Source organism: Dama dama, chromosome 19, assembly GCF_033118175.1.
Source record: "Dama dama isolate Ldn47 chromosome 19, ASM3311817v1, whole genome shotgun sequence".
Lineage (NCBI taxonomy): Eukaryota > Metazoa > Chordata > Mammalia > Artiodactyla > Cervidae > Dama > Dama dama.
In genome coordinates this window covers 35,694,472-35,712,636 of record NC_083699.1, presented here as the reverse complement: position 1 = coordinate 35,712,636, position 18,165 = coordinate 35,694,472, and the positions used below count along the sequence as shown (strand labels likewise).

At 39.6% G+C, this 18,165-nt stretch overlaps 1 protein-coding gene and 1 pseudogene across 1 annotated transcript in view; both read left to right on the top strand.

Moving 5' to 3' along the window:
* MCF2L2 (MCF.2 cell line derived transforming sequence-like 2) overlaps positions 1 to 18,165 on the top strand; it is a 273,630-nt gene that overhangs the window by 88,475 nt on the left and 166,990 nt on the right. The window contains exons 5-7 of the mRNA XM_061166666.1: positions 2,615 to 2,734; positions 9,899 to 10,015; positions 11,306 to 11,455. Of these exons, the coding sequence (XP_061022649.1) occupies positions 2,615 to 2,734; positions 9,899 to 10,015; positions 11,306 to 11,455 (387 nt within the window). The remainder of the gene's footprint in view (positions 1 to 2,614; positions 2,735 to 9,898; positions 10,016 to 11,305; positions 11,456 to 18,165) is intronic.
* Positions 949 to 1,498, top strand: LOC133073905 (small ribosomal subunit protein uS9-like; annotated as a pseudogene).

The following is an 18,165-nucleotide window of genomic DNA, read 5'->3' as shown; positions in this document are numbered from 1 at the left end:
CCATGCTGTCGCTACGAGTCGGATATGACTGAGCGACTTCACTTTTCACTTTCACACATTGGAGAAGGAAATGGCAACCCACTCCAGTGTTCTTGCCTTGAGAATCCCAGGGACGGGGGAGCCTGGTGGGCTGCCATCTATGGGGTCGCACAGGGTCGGACACAACTGAAGTGACTTAGCAGCAGCAGCCCTTCTTGCCCATAGCAGTTCCTCTCATTGATACACTGGCTCTCTAGCCATCCTGTCTCACCATCGCCCCATACTCCTAACTGTGTTTCCTGGGGTCACCTCTTCAGTAAACTCTTGAGACCCAAATTCTCATTTTAAGGTTTGCTTTGGGAATCACTTTATTTTATGACAGTCTCCATTTTAGTATTCAAATTATTTTTTTCACAAATTCAAAAGACACTAGCAAAACCAGACAGTATATGACATGAGCTTGCTTTTAGCATTAAATTGCACCACCTTGGATCGTTTTCCTTTTCCATCTTATTAGTCTGATTTTTACCCCTACTTATTCCCTTCCAGCAAGTGTATGCATCCTTTCCCTGTAGGGACCTCAGACCAAGGACTCAGCCACATGGACTCAGCCACAGACAGTTGACAGTGCCCATGACTTTTCAAAAGGTCTGGCCTGTATAGAGTTCTGGTTTCCCAGGGTTCATAGATGATACTTGAATCATCTAATACTTGAGTCTAATTTGTCCAAGAATTATAGTGATCACCTTTATGTGTAAAAGATGCTGTAGTGCTGGGATCAAAAATATGACTACCAGTCAGAATCTCTTCATGGGCTTGTTAAAGATACAGATATCTGGACTTTATCCCAGTCCTAATGAGTCAGAATATTCCAGGGTAAAAACCAGGTTATTTTTTAATAAACACTTCAGGAGGTTGTTCTTGAGAACTCCTGAAAGAATGGAAAATCATGAGCAATCATAGCTTTTCCGGTTGCGGCGCAGCGTGGTGAGGATCTCTTTTCTGCGTCTGCAGCCATGCCGTCCAAGGGCCCTCTGCAGTCAGTGCAAGTCTTCGGACGCAAGAAGACGGCCACCGCCGTGGCGCACTGCAAACGAGGTAACGGCCTCATCAAGGTGAACGGACGACCCCTGGAGATGATCGAACCGCGCACGCTGCAATACAAGTTACTGGAACCTGTTCTGCTCCTGGGCAAGGAGCGATTTGCTGGTGTGACATCCGCGTCCGAGTGAAGGGTGGTGGTCACGTAGCCCAGATTTACGCCATCCGCCAGTCCATCTCCAAAACCTTGGTGGCCTGTTACCAGAAATATGTGGATGAGGCTTCCAAGAAGGAGATCAAAGACATCCTCATCCAGTACGACCGGATCCTGCTGGTAGCCGATCCCCGTCGCTGCGAATCCAAAAAGTTTGGAGGTCCTGGTGCCCGTGCCCGCTACCAGAAATCCTACCGATAAGCCCATCATGAAGATCAGGGTTTCCCTGTATAGCACCTTTATAATAAATGTCGTGGGATTTAAGGTTTAAAAAAAAAAAAAACTTGGATTCCCAATTTTGCCACTAAGTTGTTAAATGAACCTGTTTTCTTATTACTCAGGACCTTACCTCAAGATGAGGGCAATGCTTCTTGAAAGCAGCTTAGCAATAAGATGCCTTGCTGCTGCTGCTGCTAAGTCACTTCAGTTGTGTCCGACTCTGTGCGACCCCATAGACGGCAGCCCACCAGGCTCCCCCATCCCTGGGATTCTCCAGGCAAGAATACTGGAGTGGGTTGCCATTTCCTTCTCCAACGCATGAAAGTGAAAAGTGAAAGTGAAGTCATTCAGTCGTGTCTGACTCTTAGCGACCCCATGGACTGCAGGCTACCAGGCTCCTCCGTCCATGGGATTTTCCAGGCAAGAGTACTGGAGTGGGGTGCCATTGCCTTCTCCGAATAAGATGCCTTAAGAACCCTTAAAATACTAAATCTTTCACTCAGTAATTCTTCTAGAAAGCAAGAAGAATGTTCTAAAATGTGTAAAGATTTCATTTTACTGTTATTTATGATAGTAAAAGTATGGAGGAGTCTAAATCACTAACAGTAAGGGATTGTTTAAATAAATTGCACACCCATAAAAACGTTAATATCAGGAATAAAAGCTCATGGTATAATAATAAGTTAAAAGGCAGATTGCAAAATATTTCTACAGTTTGAGTTTATGGTAAAGATATTTAAGCCAAGAAAATAACCTATAAGTGAAGGACAGAGAAGCCTGGTGTGCTACAGTCCATGGGGTCACAAAGAGTCAGACATAATGTAGTAACTAAACAACAAAAACATTAGATTGAAATATTAAGAATGGCTATGAAATCATGGGTGGTTTTCTTATTCTAATGTATACTTAATTATAAATTTCTGCATTTTTCTATAAAGAGTGTAAATTATTTTTTTAATCAGAAAAATTTTTTTGTTTGGTTAATTTGGTTTTTAAGGACGGGTTTGGATTATATGAGCAGTAAGATCTCTTTCAGCTGTGAAATATATCCTAATTCTTTGGCATCCAGGGTGTCCACTTTAACTTTGTCATCTATAATCTTGGGCAAGAGGAGACCAATTGATGTGACATTCTCGTTGACACTTTTTATGATCCTTCCAGGTAGCATTTCCAGGAAACCTGAAGCTCATATTCATTCTTCGTCCATCTCGCTTTATCCAGAGAACATTCACTGACATTGGCATTAAGTACTATAGAGATGAATTTAAAATGAAAGTGCCGGTAAGCATGACCTTTTTGTTTTGTTTGCATTTATTTAGGGCACGGGGAGAAGATAGCACATGAAGTTGTTTCTAAGGAAGGTAGAGAAAGTGGAGGGCATTCTAGGCAGAGGGAATGGCATGTGTAAGGACATGGAAGCAGGAAGTGCACACTTTATGTGAGGTCCATGGGGAAGCCCCATTCTTGTTGGAATTATGTACAGGATAATCTTTTGGAAGAAAAGATAAGGCACATGGAATATGTCTTAAGTGTAAGGACAGAGGGTCTAGATTGAATTCATTAAGCAATGGGGATCCAGTGAAGGTTTTTGAGTTGGGTAGTGACTCAGGTAAAGGAGTACTGGAATTATATAAATCCAGAGATCTTATGTAAAAAATGGTATCCAAGACTGTACAAAGAGATTGAAAAAGGAAGAGAAATTGCAATAGTATGAGTAAAGGAAAATAAGGATCTAAAATATGGGGGTGAAAAATATAGGTAACTGTGAGTAAAAATTAAAACCAATCTTGTGATATACATACAAGTGAAAGTGAAAGTCACTCAGTCATGTCCGACTCTTTGTGATCATTCTCAAGTCCAGAATACTGGAGTGGGTAGCCTTTCCCTTCTCCAGGGGATCTTCCCAACCCAGGGATCAAACCCAGGTCTCCCACATTGCAGGTGGATTCTTTACCAGCTGAGCCACAAGGGAAGCACAAGGATACTGGGGTGGGTAGCCTATCCCTTCTCCAGGGGATCTTCCCAACCTAGGAATTGAACCGGGGTCTCCTGCATTGCAGGCAGATTCTTTAACCAACTGAGCTATCAGGGAAGCCCATGCAAAAAAGGAAGACTAATTGAAATGAAAAGATTAAAAATTTTACCTCTAATTTTGGCAGAGATATGGGGCAAACCATCATTTCAGACTTTTGTTGATTGGATTGAAGTTGGTAGTGACTAATATGAGACTAATTGACAGTATTTATCAAAAATTAAAATGTACACATTCTCTGACCTACCTGTGAGTTATTCTGCAGATACATCACACATGTACATAAAACTGTATATATAATGATATTCATTACCAAATTGTGATAGTAAATGGTTGGAAAAAACATAACGCCCAACAATAAGGGGCTGGTTAAATAAATTATGATCTACCCAAGCAATTAAATACTTTACAGCCATCAAAATTGGTAAGGTGTGGTACAACCATGGTGGAAACAGTTGGCAGTTTCTTGTAAAGTTAAACATACACCTGCCCCATGATCCACCCAAGAGAAATGAAAAGACATGCCCAATAATAGATGAATAGATAAAGAAATTGTGGCAAATTAATATAAAAAACATTATGAAACAAACAGGAGTGAAGTACTAAGCGTGTAATAATGTGGTTTTATCTCAGAAATATTCTCTTAAAAGAAAGAAGCTAGATATTTTATACCCTGTGGTTCTTTTTACATAAATTTCAAGAAGAGGTAAAACTAAGCTATGGTGATAGAAAATTGAAACAGTGGCTACTGTTAGTGGTGGAGATAGTGGACACCTGAAGGAGGCCTAAGGGAACTTTTGAGGAAAGTGGTTGGAATGTAGGGTTGGGGGTCTATGAGGAGGGGTGAGAAGAACACTATTTTTCTATTACTGTAGAATCTTTTCCTATTTGAATTTGTTACCACCTACATATATTGTCTGTTCAAAATAAACCCCAAAACACCCCAACTTTAATTTAAATTGCTCTGAGAAAATATGTAGCTCTTCTTAGTGAAAACTGATCATCTCAAACAAGGAATTTTTCTCTTTTCCATTCTTATTCCCTCTGTTAATAGTTCCATTTTGTATTAATGATCAAACTTCTTAAAATACCGTCTCCCTATACTTTGGTATTAACCAGAATCAAAATGAATTTTCCATTCTATTGTAAATACTTATTTTAAAATATTTGAGTGTTTAAGGGAAATGTGAGCCATGGATTTTTTTTTATTCTGCTTTCCTGAATTGAGTGACAATTAACATTAGAGAAGGGATGAGTCCTTATAAGAAGTTAATAAACTTGCCATGATCCTCATAAGCTTTCTTCCCCATCAGAGGTGACGACTAGGCAATTGCTTCTTGTAACTCAAAAGGTTTGGACTTTGAACTGAATATTTGACAAACATCATGCATCTTGCCCTGGTGTGTATAAAACACACCTCTGCAAGTGATAACATATTGACAGACACATTTGTGGTTTATGCCTTGCTTTTCATGTAGTACATTGACACTAAGGAGAGAATGAATGTCTGCTTTGTCTTGATACTGTCTTTAACTGCTTCTGTTTGTGATGGCATATATTGATTCCCTACCAATATGTTGTTCAGTTGCCTAGTCATGTCCAACTCTTTGTGACTCCATGAACTGCAGCACGCTGAGTCTCTCTGTCCCCCACCATCTCCTGAAGTTTTCCCAAGTTCATGTCCATTGCATTTGTGATGTCCTCCAGCCATCTCATCCTCTGATGCCCGCTTCTCCTTCTGCCCTCCATCTTTCCCAGAATCAGGGACTTCTCCAATGAGTCAGTTATTTGCATCAGATGACCAAAATATTGGAGCTTCAGTTTCAGCATCAATCCTTCCAATGACCAATGACTATTCAGGGTTGATTTCCCTTAAGATTGACTGGTTTGATCTCCTTGTTGTCCAAGGGACTTTCAGGAGTCTTCTCCACATCAATATGCTTTTAATTTTACCCTAAAAAGAACTTTTAAAAAAGCTCTCAGGAGACTTCCCTGGTATCTCAGGCTGTAAAAAAGCTCTCACTCACCAAAATATGGGCTCATATAGTAGGATGTATTTCAATGCAAAATGTTTACCTCATAGCCTAGCATTGCACCTTCCAAAGGAGACTGAGCTCCTCTCACACTCTGTTGCACTACAGAATTCAGAGTCCTAGTTACCAAGCTTGATGTATTCAAACATCAGCATAAATTTTGCCTTTTCATTTGTTTGTTTCTTCCAGTTTTATTGCGATACAGCTGATATACAGCACTGCATAAGTTTAAAGTGTACAGCATAATGATTTGATTTACGTACACCATGAAGTGATTTTTCACAATAAGTTTAGTGAACATCCATCATCTCATATAGATTACAAAATTTGAAAAATAGATTTTTTCTTATGATGAGAACTCAGTATTTACTCTCTTAACAATTTTCATATATAACAAACAGCAGTATTAATTATCTTCATCATGTTATATATTACATTCCTAGTACTTGTTTTATCTTATAACAGGAAATTTGCACCTTTTGACCACCTTCATCTAATTCTCCCTCCCCTCACCCCTGTTTCTGGTAACCACAATTTTGTCTTTTTCTATGGATTTGCTTATTTGTTTTTGAAGTGTAATTGATCTACAACACTGCTAGTTCCTGTTACAGAACAGAGTGATTTGATATTTCTATGCATTTCAAACTGATCACCATGATGATAAGTCTACTTAGATCACCATACAAAGATATTACATAGTATTTGATTATATTCCCCACACTGTACATTTCATATCCATAATTCATTTATTTTGCAACTGGAAGTGTGTATCTCTTAATCTCCCTCACCTATTTTTTTCTTCTCCCATCTGCCTCCCCTCTGGCAACCACCTGTTTGTTTTCTGTTTCTATGACTGTTTCTGTGTTGTTAATGTTTGCACATTTGTTTTGTTTAGATTCCACATGTAAGTGAAATCATACAGTATATTCCTTTCCTATTTCACTTAGCATAATACTTCCTAGGTCCATCTGTGTTGTCACAAGTGGCAAGATTTTATTCTTTCTATGGCTGAGTTATATTCTATTGTATGAATATGCTGCATATTCTTTATCCATTCATCTATTGATAGATATTTCAGTTGCATACATATCTTGGCTATTGTAAATAATGCCACAGTGAATATAGGGGTATATATATCTTTTCTGATTAGTGTTTTTTTTTTTCTTCAAGTAAATATCTAGGAGTGAAATTGCTAGACCTATTTTGCCTTTTAAATGACAGTTCAAGCTGTTTTGTTGTTGGTTTGTCTTCTTTACTTTGTTTTTAAAATATGGTTGCAATATTAGTATTTTATCTTACAGCTCTCTGGCCCGTCTTACTGTGGCATCTCCCTCCTTATTTCTAGTTAGATAATAGTTATATTTTCACAGACTGAAGGAAAAAGGAGTTCATTTTGCATGACTCAAAAGAATCAAGTGGACCAAGGTTGTAATTACAATTAAGTCACTGAGCCTTGCTGTACCTTTACTTGAGGAGAGGGGTGCTTTGATATCCAAGTGGTTTCCAAGTGCCTGTTGCTGGCACTTGTCTATCTTGGAACAGCTGTATTCATGGCTAACTCACAAAATTATGTGAAGTGGCCCAGGCAGTCTTGCAAAAATCCCTAAAGAGGCTATGGACATGCAAATTGGTTTCTTAAAATGAACCTTACAACAGAATACAGCAAACTCTCCTTTCAAAATTAAATATCATAGTTCTCTTTGAAAGCAACTTAAACAACTATTTAAGAAACTATAGATAAGAACATAAGCATATACTGAAATTAAAAAAAATATGATATTCTTCATGTAAAACAACTGTTCTAAGAATGTACATGTTGGAAATGGTATGTCAGTACCAGCCACGGGAGGAAATGAGGAGGCTTTGAAGGAAGAAATTTCTTAAACTCAAAGGTCCCAAAGGAGGTTGGAGGGTTATCACATGCCTTTCAGGGCCACAGGGAAGCACCAAGTTTTGACCAGGGGGCAGAAGCAGAGGGGAAGGGAAAGTGGAGACCAGAGCCTTTACTGGGGTTTCCATGGGAAAGGCAAGGAAGGGCAGGGTAACCAGTTTAGGATTGACTGGTTGAAATAGTTTCAGCAGGCTTTGGGGCAAGTGAATCTCTAGTTGTTACCTGGCCCTGGGATGATTATTTTTTTTAATTTTTCATTTCATTATTATTATAATTGTCTGCACTGGGTCGTCATTGTTGCACATGGGCTTTCTCTAGTGGTAAGCAAGGGCTGTTCTCTAGCTGTAATGTGCAGGCTTCCTATTGTGTTGGCTTCCCTTGTTGCAGAGCATAGGCTCTAGGGTGCGTGAACATCAGTAGTTGTAGCACATAGCTCAGTAGTTGCAGCTCAAGAGCTCTAGAGCGTGAGCTCAGTGGTTGTGGGGCACAGCTTTAGTTGCTCTGCAGCATGTGGAATCTTCCTGGATCAGGGATTGAACCCATGTCCCCTGCATTAGCAGGTGAATTCTTTACCACTGGACCAGCAGGGAAGTCCCCTAGGATGATTTAGGGCAGCAGAAATGTTGACTTGCTGTGTGAGAGTTAGTTAAGAAAGTAGTTGGGGAACACTGGCTTGGAATTGGTTTTCATATGATAGATGTGCTCCCTCCAGTCCTTTTTTTTAATCTCTAAAAATTAATTAGCCTCTAAAAATTAATTAGCCTCTTCCCAGTCAGTGAGACCATAAATGCCAGAACATCAAGAATACAGAAAATAAGTTAATTTAGTTAATATAACTGGCCCTATGATGAAAGGATGCCAAATAGGCAAATTTAGAACCTAAGAAAACACAGAATAACTATTTTAAGGCCAAGTTTACATACTCAGTGTGTTCTTTGAGTTTGATGAGTGAAATTATTCTGCTTCCCCTCTTATGTAGAATTTAAAATGTTTTTCCTCCTTGACCCATTAAAGATTCAAAGAGAAAAAAAGTTTCATGATGAAACTGCCTTTCCATTTTTTTTTTCATTTACGTGCAGTAAAATTTACTCTTTTTGATGTTGAGTTGAATGTTGTTGTTAAGTTGGGTCTGACTCTTTGTGACCCCATGGACTGCAGCATGCCAGGCTTCCCTGTCCATCACCAACTCCTGGAGTTTGCTCAAACTCATGTCCATTGAGTCAGTGATGCCATACAACTGTCTTAGTCTCAGTCACTCCCTTCTCCTCTTGCCCTTCATCTTTCCCAGCATCAGTTGTATGAGTTTTGACAAACGCATGGTGTTATTTAACCAAAACCACAGTAAAGAAACACACTGGTTTTGTCACCCTCCAAAATCTCCTGATGTTGCCCCTTGTACTCAGCTCTAACCCCAGCGGCCACTGATCTATTCTCCATCCCTAGAATTTTGCCTTTTCCTGAGAGTGCCTTTTGAGTCTGACTTTTTTCACTTAGCATAAAACATTTGGACTTTCACTTAGCATAAAACAGTCTGACTTCTTTCACTTAGCATAAAACATAAAACAATATCCATGTTGTTTCATTCTAAAGTAGATTTATCACTTGAATAATATGATATAATATTAGGGGAAAAAGTGTATATTCTCATGTCCTCTGACCAAGAATCTGTTCTAAGAATGTATATGTTGGATATGACATGGTAAAGTTAGTACTGCCACCGGAGGAAAAGAGGGCAAGGCTTTGAAGGAGGAAGTTTATTATACTCACAGGTCAAAACAATCAACGATTGAAGAAATATAAGTCATTAGTTAAAGGCTACAGTAGGGTGTGTTTCAGAGATGGGAGTGAGTAGGGGGTATGATATGGTCCTTGGGACAGAGCTGGGACCATGCCCTTTGCACGACCACTGCAGAGGAGGATAAAGGGACAATTTGGAGTGTGTCATCCTTCTGTAGATGTCTGGGCATTCATTCAGCAGCAGGCTCACTAATTTATGAAAACCCACTCCCTATCACCTCCAAACTTCCTCCACACAAGGTTAGTTGGGGGCATATCACCATTATTCATAGAAGGGGCATCAGTGTAGTGAATCTTCTCAATCTATACTCTTCAATGTGTCCCATTGTTATAATTTTATTTTCGTATTTACCAGTCCACCCTTTATTGGAATATTCATTGCAGATTTTTAGGTCTCAGCAGAGCATTTGCTTTTGGTGACTGAAGGGTGTATCTTAACCTGGGAACTTTTGACAAAAATTTAGCTAAACAAGACCTGACTTATAGGTAGCTTAGAACTGAATTCATCATTTTGTTGTAGGCTTTTCAACACTCCTATTCCTCCCTCAAAGTGGGGAAATGGAAAGAGATTTTAAAATGTTTCTCTACTGGATATAAATACCTGATCAGGCCAAGTTGAAGTACTATTTAGTAGAATCGTGATGAGCTACTTAATTATCTGTGAGGAATATATTAGGTTTTTTCTGTTATAGATTGTTATGTTAAACTCCATTTCTGACCTTCACGACTACATTGACAAGAGCCAATTGACAGAGGACTTAGGGGGAACTTTGGAATATCACCACAGTCAGTGGATAAATCATCGAACCGTGAGTACCAGCTTACGTGCCCTTTTCAGTGTCCCTCCTGGTATTTTAGAGACAGGGACTTAAAGATCAACTGTTGGACAGTCATTGCCCATGACTACCTAACATCGGGAAGGTTGGGTTTTCTAAGTGACAGTCTGGGGGAGAGAAAGGGTGGAAGGATAAAAGCTGGGGCTTCTCCTGCTGATTACTTTGATCTTGCCTCATTTTCTGGTATAGTGGTCTCGGGGGACTTGATCTAGAGTGTACCCAGGGAGTTTGCAAAATACCAATACTCTGCTATACCTCGAGGAATTTAATATACTTGATCTGGGATGAGTGTCAGGCATTAGTGGGCCACAAGCTACCCAGATAATTCTAGTGTACAGACAGCTTCAAACCTACCAAGTCAGAAGAAGCTGCGTCTAAATGTAGACACCACTGCGTATTGTCTGAGTTCAGGTGGCTTACTAAACCTCTCTAAGTTTGTTTGCTCCTTTGTTAAAATGGGACTAACACAGTGGGTTCTCAGCTGAAGGCGATATTGCCTACAGAGGACATTTGTCAATGTTTTTAGGCAGGCATTTTTTATAATCATAACTTGGGGAGAAGGATGTTAACTGGCATATCCTTAGAGGCCAAGGATGCTGCAAAACATCGTATAATTATTTCACAGATAAAGGAACAGACCTTCAGAGTGAAGAGGTAATTTATCTAAGGTCATTGGGTCAAGTTGTAGCAGAGCCAAGACTAAGATCAAGCTTTTTTGAGTCACCCTATTAGGGTCAGTTCCTTTGCACCTTTTCCACTTAGTGATTATTCACTAATCAGATGCATGGAATCAAGTTATTTTGTTAATAGGACTCACCACAGGAAACCTCTGGCTTTCCCCTGTTTCTAGAATGCCATTTCCAGGCCTTACACCTGATTGTTTTAGCCCTTACTGTTACATTTGTCAGGTACTCATCTGTGCCCAAGATCCTTTCAAATTTGCCATTCCTTTTAATCCTCAAAAAAAACTCCTGAAAAGAAAGAAAAAACAGGTTGACTGGATCCTGCCTTCTTTCCTTCCTTACTGCCCTAGTAATATGATCTTGGCCAGTTCATTTGACCTGCTAGAACTTCAGTTCTCTCTTCCATAAATTGGAGATGAAATACCTCCCACTCTAGACTACTGAGGTGCTAGACAAATGTAGAGTACAAAGTTCAATGCATAGCCTACTCTGTACACTCAGGAAATACTTCTGTCCTATTAAGACAGCATAATGGTGAATGTTAATCCGTCCACACTGTTATGATTGTCTGACCTTCCAGGCCATTGAAAGCTTTGCTCTGGCATTGAAGACCACTGCCCAGATGCTTCAGACTTTTGGGGCCTGCCTGGCTACAACAGAGCTGCCCAGAAGCATCCCTTCCACTGAAGACCTACTCATGTCCCACATGAGGCAGCAGAACAAGTTGCAGGTGAGTGGTCAGTGATCTGTCGGAGGCCAGCCTCTGTGCTGGCAGATGGTCAGCTTCTTGGAGAGTTCTGGGAGCAAAATTAAAAGGTAAGCCCTCTTCTCCAGTGACTTGGCAGCCACTAACCATCTTTAATCTTCCAGATAGGCAATATATGAAGAGAAAAATCTTTGTGTTTTTTTTTTTTTTTTAATTCACTAAAAGTCCTAGTTCTTTTATTTCCTTAAAAAAAAAAACACTCAGGAAAATTAACAGGGGCTCTGTATCAACCTTAGAGGGGTGGGATGGGGAGGGAGATAGGCGGGAAATTCAAAAGGGAGGGAATATATATATATATACCTATGGCTGATTCATGCTGAGGTTTGAAAAAAAACAATAAAATTCTGTAAATCATTTACCTTTCTATAAAAAATAAATAAATTTAAAAAATAATGAAGATACCTAAAAAGCCCTCAATTTTAAACATAGAGTAACTAAATAGAAAATGTTTCCTTGTAAGTACATCAATGCTACATGCACCTAATGATAAAATATGAACTGTTTTTAAATAACACCCTTCCAATGTGTTACCAGCTCAACTCTTACCAGAATGTCAACATTTATTGGTTGGCAAATTTTATTTTTTATTTTATTTTAATTTAATTTTATTTATTTATTTATTTATTTATTCGTTGGAGGCTAATTACTTCACAACATTTCAGTGGGTTTTGTCATACATTGATATGAATCAGCCATAGATTTACATGTATTCCCCATCCCGATCCCCCCTCCCACCTCCCTCTCCACCCGATTCCTCTGGGTCTTCCCAGTGCACCAGGCCCGAGCACTTGTCTTATGCATCCAACCTGGGCTGGTGATCTGTTTCACCATAGATAGTATACATGCTGTTCTTTCGAAATATCCCACCCTCACCTTCTCCCACAGAGTTCAAAAGTCTGTTCTGTACTTCTGTGTCTCTTTTTCTGTTTTGCATATAGGGTTATCGTTACCATCTTTCTAAATTCCATATATATGTGTTAGTATGCTGTAATGTTCTTTATCTTTCTGGCTTACTTCACTCTGTATAATGGGCTCCAGTTTCATCCATCTCATTAGGACTGGTTCAAATGAATTCTTTTTGATGACTGAGTAATATTCCATGGTGTATATGTACCACAGCTTCCTTATCCATTCATCTGCTGATGGGCATCTCAGTTGCTTCCATGTCCTGGCTATTATAAACAGTGCTGCGATGAACATTGGGGTGCACATGTCTCTTTCAGATCTGGTTTCCTCAGTGTGTATGCCCAGAAGTGGGATTGCTGGGTCATATGGCAGTTCTATTTCCAGTTTTTTAAGAAATCTCCACACTGTTCTCCATAGCGGCTGTACTAGTTTGCATTCCCACCAACAGTGTAAGAGGGTTCCCTTTTCTCCACACCCTCTCCAGCATTTATTGCTTGTAGACTTTTGGATAGCAGCCATCCTGACTGGCGTGTAATGGTACCTCATTGTGGTTCTGATTTGCATTTCTCTAATAATGAGTGATGTTGAGCATCTTTTCATGTGTTTGTTAGCCATCTGTATGTCTTCTTTGGAGAAATGTCTGTTTAGTTCTTTGGCCCATTTTTTGATTGGGTCATTTATTTTTCTGGAATTGAGCTGCAGGAGTTGCTTGTATATTTTTGAGATTAATCCTTTGTCTGTTTCTTCATTTGCTATTATTTTCTCCCAATCTGAGGGCTGTCTTTTCACCTTACTTATAGTTTCCTTTGTAGTGCAAAAGCTTTTAAGTTTCATTAGGTCCCATTTGTTTAGTTTTGCTTTTATTTCCAATATTCTGGGAGGTGGGTCATAGAGGATCTTGCTGTGATTTATGTCGGAGAGTGTTTTGCCTATGTTCTCCTCTAGGAGTTTTATAGTTTCTGGTCTTATATTTAGATCTTTAATCCATTTTGAGTTTATTTTTGTGTAGAGAAAAATCTTTGAATGATTGGTAGTACATGTGAAAGAATTGAAGGTAAAACCTGTGAAAAGCAGCCCTTCCAAAGGGAACTCATTCTGGCTTGGTGCTGGTGAGACAAGGTGTGTGAGGATCCATTCAAGGTGCACACTCCTATGATCTGCTCAGGACAGAACTGGATATAATGGACTGAAATTGAAGGGAAGGAGGGAGGGATGGGAGTTGGCTCTTGAAGCATAAATTTTCCTGAGGTCGTTGTGAAGTTTGGGGGTAGAATAATAAGCTGACTTATTGCTTCACTTCTCTCAGGGATATGTCTTTTTAGTTGGGAACCAATTTGAGAAATAGGACTATGAAAGCGCTCTGAATTGGATTTAAGGAGAGGCACCTATTAAAGGATTCATAAAAGCATGTCAGAACCTGCTGGGAAGGCATCTTGGCAGATTCTTTTAGGCCATGCAGTAAAGAGAAATCTTCTCAGGGCTTACTGGATGGGTGTCAGCCCCTTTCCGCCACCAGAAGCACAAACAGACCAAAGCTATTATTTGGCAAGAGATGGCTTCCCCAATGGCTCAGTGAGTAAAGAATCTGCCTGCATTACAGACAACACAGGAGATGGAGGTTCAAGCCCTGGTTTGGGAAGATTCCCTGGAGGAGGAAATGGCCACCCACTCCAGTATTCTTGCCTGAAAAATCCCATGGACAGAGGAGCCTGGCCAGCTGCAGTCCTTGGGATCACAAAGAGTGAGACACCACTGAGAGACTAAGCACACAAGCCCTCCAGGACTCAACAAGGCAGCAAATCAAGGATCGAAGGTTGACACATCATAGCATTACATGTATTCTTGCTGTGTTGAGCATAAGAAGAGCTGAACTCTCTTATCTGTGACCCAAAATATGCAAAAATTTTGTTTTGCTAGGTGGTTGAGTTTTTATTTATTCAACATATATTTATGACCTAACATCATATTCCAAGGAAACAAACAAAAGGCAAACTCAAAGAACACATAGTTTAGTTAGGGAAGTCAGAGTCAGGTAGTTGAGGCAAATTAATTCTTCCATGTGTCAGGGAAAACTGTTTAGTTCTGTCTTTAAGGGTCTGGGTTACCAAAAAGAGTTCAAAATATATTCTCAGCATTACTCTGAGTAATCAAAAGGTCTGGTTTGAAACTGTAGAAACCTGAAAATTCCCTGGAAATGCCTTTTAGAAGCTTGACCTATTTCATTGCCAAACATATTGGCCAAGTTCACCTCCCATGGTTCTTGGAAGATGGCATGGGGTATGGAAGCCTGGGTCTAGGGCACCTCTCTGAAGTCTGCTACAAAAGGGTTGGTGATCCATGCCCACAGGTCACAGACCACAGAAGACTGCAGAGCATCAGTTAATATATGGGTGTGATGCTGAACATCAGAGCCTATAGGAAGGCACTGTGAACAGGGCTCCAGCCTGGCCTCATGAGCAAGTGTGTTCTGTATGTCGTTCCAAGAAGGGTTGGGAGAGGTTGCAGCAGAAGAATCAAGATGACCAGGTGGCCAATCAGGGAGGCCTCTGGAGAAAAGATAAACAGAAATTGGATTTTAGATGAGAACACATATCTGAGGGGTGAAACCAGCTGTAGGGGCAGTGAGGGTTCACAGGGAAGGTAGATAAGTAAGTATTCTGTCATCTCTACACAGGCAGCGTTCCACAGAAGTAAAGGGAGGGGAAGAACCAGCCTCCGAGATGGAGTAATATAATTTTTTTTTTAGTTCACAGTAGCCAGCAGTTCTTGGAATTAAAACAGGATGTGTCCAAGTCAAATTATTATGCTGTACACCCTGAAACTTACACAGTGCTATTTGTCAATTATCTCTCAGTAGAACTGGACGAAAAAGGAGTATTAAGTGAATTTGGGTTAAATTTAAATTATTCTGTCTTTATTTGACCAAGTAATATTAATATCTTTTTAAAGACAATACATAGTGTTTCTTCTGTGATTACTAATTGTTGATCTGGTACAACTTTGATTTCTTTGCTTCATATCTTATAAATTAGAAGCAAAAATTCCAAAATCATTAAACTAGATTTAGATTTTTCCTCTTTCTGATCCAAAAATGCTTTAGAGAGAGAAAGGATTTATACTACAAAAAAAGGAACACTGTTTAAACTTTTACTAATAACTCAGTTTTATGATCACTTATATATAATTTTATTTTATTTTGATTAGAGTATTTTACCTAATTTTTAAACCAAAGTTTCTATAACTAATTGAATATTTTTTTTTATTTAGAAAGCATCTTTTCCAAATGAAAAAATAGTGTAAGACTGATTCTCAGAACAGTGAACTTTTAAGTCCATTTAAATATCTACACAAGTTACAGTGTGTGATTTATGGCTTCCTCCTGGCCTGGAGAGTTTTTGTCTGAACAACACAGCATTAAGAGACTTGGTTTAATTTCTTGATTTCCTTTCCCTAGGGGATCTTTGAGAGCCCTTATTTTAGATTCACATAAGTACATAGTTACCTCTACAATCAGCCAATGAAAGTAGGAGAGTTGTTGAACTTGAGAACTTTTACAGCCTCTGCAGTGATTCCGTATGTAGTTGTTACCACATTCTTTAGAATTATCGTCCCAAAAGAATCTCTTCTGTCTTGACCACACTCGTATATCAAACCAATCTGGTTACAAAGAAAAAAAGTCTCAGAACATTCATAGCAGAAGAAACAAACCAAACTTTCAAGCAAACTTATCACTTTAAAGCTCTTCTCTAGAAGAAACATAAATTCTTTCCTTAAGGCAGAGCCACACGTTGGCTCTTAATCCATATTTACGATCAAAAAGGCTCCCAATAGCAATATGTGCTCTTTTCCGTCCAATCAGATTGTGGGCACTTGGGCTTCATACTAAGACTTAAAACTTGATTTTCTCTGTGATTTCTCCATACCATGGGCTTCCTTTGTGGCTCAGCTGGTAAAGAATTCTTCAGCAATGCAGGAGACCTGGGTTCGATACCTGCATTGGGAAGATCCCCTGGAGAAGGGAAAGGCTACCCACTCCAGTATTCTGGCCTGGAGAATTTCACAGACTGTATAGTCCATGGAGTCGCAAAGAGTCGTACACAACTGAATGACTTTCACTTCACTTCACTTTGCTATACCATCTGAGGAAGAGAAAGGAAGAGAGAGGCCTGTACACACATTCAGTACTGGTCTTCTTTTGGGGGAGACTAAGGTCCTCATAAGTCAAGACAAGCACACATAACTCAGCACACTCATCCCATCCCTGTATGTGCTTCTTGCACATGGATGGACAGTTGGAGCATACATTTAGAGCATGGCACACAGGGACCCCAAACTCCTCTGAAAATTGGATCCTTCTCCAAGGAGAGCTCTCATTTCCTGAGGAAAGGCAGCCTTGACAGAATACAGGCCATCTCTCAGTGTACAAGCAGTATGGCCACACTCACCTGCTGCCACTAGGATCCTATCTGCACAAGAGAAAACTCACTGAAACTCCCAAAAACATATATAGATGTTCCCACAAGCAAGTCCCTGAGCTCCTCCTCCAGCCTGAATGCCAGCAGTAAAAAGAAAACAAAAAACAAAAACCAAGGATATTTTCTTTCCATGGGAACAAAACTAAAGATCCTTGGGCTGTAGGACCACTGGGAAGCAAGTTCCCATCCACATGAAGCAAGGGAAATTGAGGCTTGCCTCATACCATATATAAAGATTCTCTTAAAATTGATCAAAGAACTAAATGTAAAGTCTAAAACTATAAAACACTTAGAGGAAAATACAGATGTAAATCTTCATGACTTTAGATTAAGCAATGGTTTTGTAGATATGACACCAATTCTTGTCAACTTAACCATAAAAAGACAAGTAACTCAATTTAAAAACATGCAAAGGTAGTTAGGACTCCTTGCTGTCACTGCTGAGGGCCTGGGTTCAATCCCTGATCTGGGAACTAAGATCCCGCAAGCCACAGCAGTGCCAAACAAAAAATAAGTAAAAATTAAAAAATAAAAATGGGCAAAGGATTTGAATAGACGTGGGTTGCAAAGAGTCAAACACAACTAAAGTTATTTAGCATGCATACATATATCCAAAGAAGGTATATAAATGACTTATTAATTCCCAGGTGGCTCAGTGGTTAAGAATCTGCTTGCCAGTGCAGGAGATGCAGGAGACACAGATTCAATCCCTGGATTGGGAAGATGCCCTGGAGAAAGAAGTGGCAACCCACTCCAGTATTCTTGCCTGGGATATTCCACAGACTCAGGAGCCTGGTGGACCACAGTCCATGGAATCACAAGTCAGACACAACTGAGCAACTGAGCACAAAGCACGTGAAGACATCTGCAATATCATTAGTCAGTAGAGAAATGAAAATTAAAACTGCAATGATACACCTACTAGGATGGCTATGCAATCTGACTGCTGTATTCATGGTTCTTAATCCAAGGATTCAAACTACTCTGGATTGAAAATACTTTAAAAAAATTCCAGAAAATTTCTAAAAGCGAAAAATGGAAATTTTCTTGCACCTGGAAATGACTTACATAGCATTTACATTGTATTAGGTATTATAAGTAATCTAGAGATGACTTAAAATATGCAGGAAGATGTCTGTATGTTATATGCAAACACTATACCATTTTATATAAGGGACTTGAGCATCTGCAGATTTTGGTATCTGAGGCAGGTCCTGGAACCAATCCCCTGTGGATACCAAGGGACAACTGGGCTGGCATTGTAAATTTGACTCTATTTTGTTTGCAGGAAAT